The 8,906-nt window shown below is 37.4% G+C and overlaps 1 gene segment (V, D, J or C); it reads left to right on the top strand.

The window, feature by feature from the left end:
• The first annotated feature begins 1,513 nt into the window (after positions 1-1,513).
• Positions 1,514-8,513, top strand: LOC121316438. The segment is given in 3 exon segments: positions 1,514-1,562; positions 1,671-1,886; positions 8,150-8,513. Coding segments are annotated over 3 exon segments (597 nt in total).
• Positions 8,514-8,906: the final 393 nt, after the last annotated feature.

Raw genomic sequence — 8,906 nt, forward strand, 5'->3', positions numbered from 1 at the left:
TGGTGAAATACAGTGTTATTATTTATTATTATTATTATTATTATTATTATTATTATTTCTTAAGACACCCTTATCCAGGGCAACTTACAATTGTTACAAAATATCACATTACAAAGTATAGCTTTCTAAAATATCACAATGCAAGTTGTCACATTATAAAATATCACATTATAGAATATCATAATACAGATGAGTAGTTATGAAAGTCCAAAAAATTCAAGAACAAAATAAAGAATACAGTAAATAAGTAACAGCAAGTTTGATTAAGATCAGTTAAAACCTATAGTAAATATTTGCTTATATGAGTGAAGTCCAGTAAGAACACATAGTCAGTATGATAAATGGATGAGAATGATTTCAGATAAGAACAAATACAAAAAACCTGACTTTGGTTACCTATGAGTACAATCAAATACAAGATACAGTAAGTAGCTATAGTTAGGAGCAGTAGCTGAATGTGGCTAGGTATGGAGCAGTTCAGTGCAAGTACAAGCTGATGCGAGATAGATAGATAGATATCCATTGTTTGTTTTCAAGCACATTTTCTTTTGACAAAGGTTTGTTAAACATACCGAAACGTTGAAGATGGCTCTTTTGAGCAAAAACTTTTATTATTTAGTTGAGGCAGTGCAAAACAGGAAGACAATATTATACCTAAGAGACAGGGTCAACTGTTCATGTTAAATTATTATAAATCATAGAAATTAAAAGAGAACACGATACATAGTTAATGCCATTATCCGTGGCTTCATCGTTTTTGTCAGTTTAACGCGCACGAGGCAGCAAAATCAATTGTACTGAAATTTTCTGAAATCTGCTGTTTTTGAGTGGTTGAGCGTGGCTTCCTGATTTTATAATAACTGCAGTACTTATAGCAAAGAACTTGCTGTATTTTACAACAAATTGATACTGTAAATTGAATAATTTGTTGTAGAATATTTGCTTCAATGGCTACACACTGTTTAAATGACTGACTTGAATTTATTCGAACAAGACTGCCTCCACAACTCGCAACTGTGTTTCATATTAATACACAATATTTGGCTAACACACAAATAATGGTAATTTCATGTGAGCAACACAATATTGTGTTGCCATTACTTATCCTTTGCAGAAGACAACTTCAGACATAGAACCCTCTGAGAAGAAAGTTCAAAGAAGGGAAGGCAATTAAAACCAGAAATTGATGTGAGATTTATTTGTTACTTTTAAAAGTTTGTATGACAGACACTACAAGAGGGATCTGTCTAACCAGGTTAAAATGTTTAGGTGAATGTATAAATTAATGAATAAATAAATAGATTTAAAAAAAAAAAAAAAAAAAATGCAATAGATTATAACTATCTCAGGCATAGCAGGCAGGTCACAGTAAGTTTCTTGTGTGTAGTATTTGTGTAATTTATTCAGAGGAGGGGCAGTGTTTGAGCTCTTTTAAGAGCAGAGTGGAAGATAGAGTGGCAGTTCTTTCCAGAGCTGCTGTGACTGACAGACATCCTACACATCCTGAATCATCATGATCTCCAGCACTGTCCTGATCACTGCACTGGTGCTGCGTCTCACAGGTAGCTCTTATTCAGGGCTGGTACTGTTTACGTTTAACTTCACACCCGTTATCCAGTAAGGATAAATGCATGACTACTGTGTAACACCAATTCACTTTTACTTTACAGGTCTGGATGCACTTGTGCTGAAACAGCAGAAATCTCTTTCTGTGTCTCCCAGACATACTGCTAAAATATCCTGTGTCATGACTGGTGGCAGCGTAAGTAGCTGGACTATTTCCTGGTATCAGCAGAAGTCTGGCAGTGTTCCTCGATACCTTCTGTATGGCATAAGTCATGCTTCTGGAGTGCCAGACCGGTATACAGGCTCTGAAGATTCTTCCAGTAACATGCAGTCACACAACTGGGACAGCACGTAGTCTACAGTGGAGTGGAGCACCGTCTACAGGCAGAGTGGATCGGGGAACCGAAAGTACCAAGCCCACCAATGCAGGGGAGTTCTTGATCACCAAGGCGCTATGTGCACAGAGGCACCGTGTACCATGCACTCCGGGTGCACCAAGCAGCATGGCCACCGAAATACCAAGGGCTGAGCGTGCACCAAGGTACCCGGTGGGTAGCACGAAGGATGAAATAGAAATGGTAGAAATAGAAATAGAAAAAGCAGCTACCTCTATATAATGCAAAGAACTCTGACATACCTTGCCAGAAGTCCTGTACAGTGGAGCCCCATATTGCTTACAAAATTACAACTACTTCCAAAGACGTTAATCTTTCAACAATAACATAAGAACATAAGAAAGTTTACAAAAGAGAGGAGGCCATTCAGCCCATCTTGCTCGTTTGGTTGTTAGTAGGTTATTGATCCCAGAATCTCATCAAGCAGCTTCTTGAAGGATCCCAGGGTGTCAGCTTCAACAACATTACTGGGGAGTTGATTCCAGACCCTCACGATTCTCTGTGTAAAAAAGTGCCTCCTATTTTCTGTTCTGAATGCCCCTTTGTCTAATCTCCATTTGTGACCCCTGGTCCTTGTTTCTTTTTCAGGTCAAAAAAGTACCTTGGGTAGACATTGTCAATACCTTTTAGAATTTTGAATGCTTGAATTAGGTCGCCGCGTAGTCTTCTTTGTTAAAGACTGAACAGATTCAATTCTTTTAGCCTGTCTGCATATGACATGCCTTTTAAGCTTGGAATAATTCTGGTCGCTCTTCTTTGCACTCTTTCTAGAGCAGCAATATCTTTTTTTATAGCAAGTTGACCAGAACTGAACACAATATTCAAGATGAGGTCTTACTAGTGCATTGTACAGTTTTAACATTACTTCCCTTGATTTAAATTCAACACTTTTTCACAAATGTATCCGAGCATCTTGATAGCCTTTTTTATAGCTTCCCCACATTGTCTAGATGAAGACATTTCAACAAAAACTCCTAGGTCTTTTTCATAGATTCCTTCTCCAATTTCAGTATCTCCCATATGATATTTATAATGTACATTTTTATTTCCTGTGTGCAGTACCTTATACTTTTCTCTATTAAATGTCATTTGCCATGTGTCTGCCCAGTTCTGAATCTTGTCTAGATCATTTTGAATGACCTTTGCTGTTGCAACAGTGTTTGCCACTCCTTCTATTTTTGTGTCGTCTGCAAATTTAACAAGTTTGCTTGTTATACCAGAATCTAAATCATTAATGTAGATTAGGAATAGCAGAGGACCTAATACTGATCCCTGTGGTACACCACTGGTTACCACACTCCATTCGGAGGTTTTTCCTCTAATCAGTACTTTCTGTTTTCTACATGTTAATCACTCCCTAATCCATGTACATGTGTTTCCTTGAATCCCAACTGCGTTCAGTTTGAGAATTAATCTTTTGTGCGGGACTTTGTCAAAATCTTTCTGGAAATCTAAATAAACCATGTCATATGCTTTGCAATTATCCATTATCGATGTTGCATCCTCAAAAAAATCAAGCAAGTTAGTTAGACACGATCTCCCTTTCCTAAAACCATGTTGACTGTCTCCCAGGACCCTATTACCATATAGGTAATTTTCCATTTTGGATCTTATTATAGTTTCCATAAGTTTGCATATAATAGAAGTCAGGCTTACTGGTCTGTAGTTACCTGGTTCAGTTTTGTTTCCCTTTTTGTGGATCGGTATTACGTTTGCAATTTTCCAGTCTGTCGGTACCACCCCTGTGTCAAGAGACTGCTGCATGATCTTGGTTAGCGGTTTGTAAATAACTTCTTTCATTTCTTTGAGTACTACTGGGAGGATCTCATCCGGCCCAGGGGATTTGTTTATTTTAAGAGCTCCTAGTCCCTTTAACACTTCTGCCTCAGTTATGCTAAAGTTATTTAAAACTGGATAGGAACTGGATGACATGTGGGGCATGTTGTCAGTATCTTCCTTTGTAAAAACTTGTGAAAAGTAATCATTTAATATATTTGCTATTTTTTTTCTTCATCTATGATTTTGCCATTTGTATCTCTTAGACATTTAACCTCCTCTTTGAATGTTCTCTTGCTGTTGTAATATTGGAAAAACATTTTGGAATTGGTTTTAGCTCCCTTAGCAATGTTCATTTCTATTTCTCTCTTCGCCTTGCTAACTTCCTTTTTGACTTGCGTTTGCAGTTCTGTGTACTCTTTCTGCGTACTTTCTTTTTGGTCCTTTTTTAATGCTCTATAAAGTGCCTTTTTTTGCTGAATATTTTTTTAAATTGATCTATTAAACCATTTTGGCAATTTAGTTTTACATTTAGATTTGTCTACTTTAGGGATGTAATTGTTTTGCGCCTCTAGTACTACATTTTTGAAGAACAACCATCCTTTTTCTGTGGGTGTTTTCTCTATTTTACTCCAATCTACTTCTGTTAGTCTCTGTTTCATACCTTCATAGTTTGCTTTTCTAAAATTGTAAACCTTAGCTTTAGTCATTACTTTTGGGGTTTTGAAAAACACTTCAAATGAGACCATGTTGTGGTCTGAGTTTGCTAGTGGTTCTCTGACCTGTTTTAGTTATTCTGTCTTTGTTATTTGAAAAGACTAAATCAAGGCATGCCTCCCCTCTAGTTGATGCCTTGACAAATTGTGTTAGGAAGCAGTCATTTGTCATTTCCACCATTTCAATTTCATCCGTCGTGCTCCCCATCGGGTTTTCCCATTTTATATGGGGGAAGTTGAAATCCCCCATTAGTATGGCTTCTCCTTTGCTAACACATTTATAATGCCATTGTATAACAGATTATTTTGCTCGCCGTCTGAATCTGGCAGTCTATAGCATGTTCCTATTATTATGCCTGTGGCAGTGCGATTGCCCTGCACAGTGGTAAATTAGTGTTGGTGTGGTTTATATGTGGGAATGGGTTTATTTTGTGTCATTTTGGGACTTGATTAGTTTGATTGTATTATTGTTTACAGACTGGCGCTCGATTGAGACTTGTTGCCTGCTATGCTTGGTTGAGGGAAGGGCAGCAAGTGATTGGCTGTGCTGGTCCTCGATCAGCACATGGGCGGGTCTCAATCGAGTGTCTGTCTGTTTAAAAACATCCGCGGGAGATTGCTCTGGGCTGCTGCAAGGCCTGCTGTTTTCACGGCACCTTTTGAGTTATAGTTTGGGGTATTGTATTTTATTTTGCACTTTTTGTACAGTTTGCTGTATTTGTCCTCTGTGCGTTACCATCGCTGGTAACGTCACATGACCGCCTTTATTTTACTTTCGTTTTCTGTTTGTGTGAGAATAAAACCTGCGCGCCTGTGCCGGCGTTTCAACACCACCTCTATCTCTCTGTATGCTTGAACAGCGGCTACCCACACGTGTGACCCGAGGAAGACCCTGTCACAATGCCCTTTGAATTGTTGTCCGTTATTCTGACCCATATTGATTCGACTTTGTTTTCTTTGTCCAGGTTTAACACTTTGGCTTCAAGATTGTTTATGTATAGCGCTACCCCTCCTCCTCTTCTGTCCTGCCTGTTTTTCCTATACAGTGTATACCCACAAATATTATATTCGTCCCCATCACTCTCAGACAACCAAGTTTCTGTAACACCTATCACATCATAGTTACTTGTTAGTGCAGTAGCTTTAAGTTCTAGAATTTTGTTTCTGATACTTTTAGCATTTAGATAAATACATTTAATGGTTGTCTTACCTGAGTTGTTGTTCTTGTTTTGATGCGGTCTCCCTTCTGTTTTTTTGTTGATTTCTCCCCCCTTCCTTTCTAGTTTAAATGCTTCTGAACCTGCTCGAGGATCTTTTCTCCAAGTAGACTGGTTCCCTTGTTATTTAAGTGCAGTCCGTCCCCTCTATACAGATAGTCCTCGTTGTAGAATGTGGTCCAATGATCAATAAGTTTCCAATAACAGTTCTTTACTTTGGAGCAAAAGCTTAGTAAATTTGGTTAAACTTTGGTCTTGGTAGTTTGCTTTATTACAGTCTTTGAAAAAGATTGAAAATCTAGCACTACTGACCCCCCAGCAGTGATCTGGTTCTGTAGAGGCAGGGAGATCTGAACCAGGTTTTTGTATTGGTGTATATCACTGTGAGACAGCACATTTGGTGATGGGACCAAGCTGGATGTGGGTAAGTACTTAATTAAAATGATTAATGTAAAAATAGCCAGCAGCACACTATAAAATAAAACAATAATATCAGTAATAGTAAACATATATCATTTTGTTAAATAGTTAAATCATTTCTAAAAGTTAATCAGAAATCTGCGTGTGCATACTATACAAGCACAGGACTTATTTACTGTGATGATTTAATACACCACATTGAGAACCAGTAGATTAAAGAGGTGCATTGACCTGTATTATATAAATACATTTCAAACGTTTGCTATCCAGGTTATAGCCCTTGAGACGCACCGTCTCGTTTACAAGGGGGTCCTGGTGGCAACAGCAGCCACTCACAATCCAGTTGCATCACTTACACTAAATACTGTGCATTACATATGCATTCACAGCAAATCAATCAGCAACACGTGCAGGTCAATATTACAAACACAGTCTGTTAAATAGTTGAAGTTACAATACTCTGCTATTGTACTATTAGTTAAAAAAAAAAAAAAAAGTCAGAGTAATAGTCGGTGAAATAAAGTGTTGGGAAAATATGCAACATTTGCCATTACATACTGGTAAATGTGCATATTTAAGAAATCCATTTTTACATGCTTGCCTAAATGTGTTTCACATGAAAAACTATTCAGTAACAAACACTATAGACCAAATATTATGGAGCGCTATACGGAATCACTTTGTGAAGTGATTTTGGTAACATGTTTTTACGTCTACGCTGGTTTCAACCAAATTGTCAGGGAAAGACCTCATTATAACGATTTTAAAAAGATGGCGCACAAGTTTGCCTTTGTGTTTGAAATTAACCTTAACCGAGCAAGTCGAAAAAGCTAGCGCAACATACTCCCACACGCAATAAAATAGAAACATGTGAGAGAGACGGCTAAGGAGACAAAAGTGTAAAAAATATTATATATATATATAATTTTTTTATTTTTAGTTTCGATGAAAAAAGAAACCTGAAAAAATGTTTGATTAGTAATTCCAGGTACCGGTACTAGTAAGTTAATATCACTCGTTACCAAATATAGTATACTGCGGACGTGCCAGTACTCATTAAATTTCGTATATTAATATATATATATATTATCGGATATATATATATCTATATATATATTATATATAATATATATATATATAATATATGCACAGTATTGTGTTAACAAAAATACATAAATGTGTGGGTCTGTTTAGGTAGTATTATTAATAATTTTGTCGGCAATAATGTTAATCTGCAAAACATTGCCAAACTGGCTGTTTATAATTCCTAATCTTATCTCTTCTGTTTTTGGAAAATAAATACACATTTATAAGTTTAACAAAAAAAACAAAAAAAACAGGGTCTGGCAAATAAAGAAGGCTAGTACTGGTTCAGTATTGTAAAGTACACACTTAGTAACAACAACAAAAAAAAGACAGTTTGTAGCTTCTAGAAGCACAATATATATTTTCATTTTAACATTACCAGTTTGTAGTTTTTACATCTTTATCCAGCCTTGATAGTTTAATAACTTGATAGTTATTTACATTTATATAGACCTGTGTAGTGATGTTTAACTTAAAAACAAAAATGTGTATACATTTTTGTGAGAATTTCTTCACTTCAGTCAGAAATGTTTTTTAATGTTATTCGGAGGTAAAGATAGCACATAAGACACAGGCACAATTTTCAGTACATTGTAATATGTATAGTGTACTGTTGAATGGTAACTGGAGTTTGAAAGTTTCAGATTATGTTGAAAATAGATTAAAATACAAAGAAGATAAAGTGTGCTGTATACTGTGGATTAATTCTCTCATAATCCAATGCCCTGAGGCAAGGTGGCAGATACAAAGCAAGGGTCAACAAGTGTAGACAAAACCAAGCAATGTGAGTATAAACAGATATTTGAACATGGATCATAATCTGATGCAGTTAATCTCAGGGTGAACGAGGAAGTACTTGGAAATAGCTACACTTCCACTACTCCTAAATGTAGCAAAATTGCTTCAGTTAACAACCCCAACTGTCTATTGCTCTGCTGTTCTTGACTCTGCTAATGGTGTTTTTGTTCCTTAGCTCAGAGTGCCTCTCCCCCCTCTTTGACCCTGCTGCCTCCCTCCGGGGAGGAGCAGTCTACCCGCAGCAAAGCCACACTGGTATGTCTGGCGCAGGGGTTCTACCCGGGCTCAGTGACCGTGACGTGGATGGTGGACGGACAGCCTAAGACGGGGAGTGAGGTCCAGACCAGTGAGCTTGAGCAGCTGCCTGATGGATACTTCCAGCTCAGCAGCTTCCTGTCTCTGCCAGCGTCTCAGTGGACCTCTGGCAAGACATACTCCTGCCAGCTCCGCCACGAGGCTCTGTCCTCCCCCCTGGAGAAGAATGTCAGGAGCTCAGACTGCATCTAGAACTGGGGAGGAGCAGTGCACTGCAGGAGTCACAGCGCTTCACAGAGTGCTCACTGTACTTGCTGACAAACTGCAATAATGTCTTAGACACAATAGAGCAACTGCTGCACTAACTATAACCCAATCCCTTACTCTAACCTGTAGACTAATTTACTTTCAATGTAAAGGAGTCAATATCTGTTGTAACAGATCTATTTGCTATTAACTTTTTGTAGCTCTTTACATGCAGCTATAAAAACCCTGCTATGTTTGCTGTGAGTGTATAAAACTACTCTTGTTCATTTTTATCTGAAAGTCAAACCCTGTGTTCCTGTGAAGTTTCTTTTTTAATGCAACACATTGTTCTCAAAAATACACAGCACAGTAACTACCCTAAAAAAAACATTTTCAATCTCTAAAACCAATGCAAAAAAATATTGCAGCCT

This window comes from Polyodon spathula, chromosome 5, assembly GCF_017654505.1.
Source record: "Polyodon spathula isolate WHYD16114869_AA chromosome 5, ASM1765450v1, whole genome shotgun sequence".
In the NCBI taxonomy this organism is placed as follows: Eukaryota; Metazoa; Chordata; class Actinopteri; order Acipenseriformes; family Polyodontidae; genus Polyodon; species Polyodon spathula.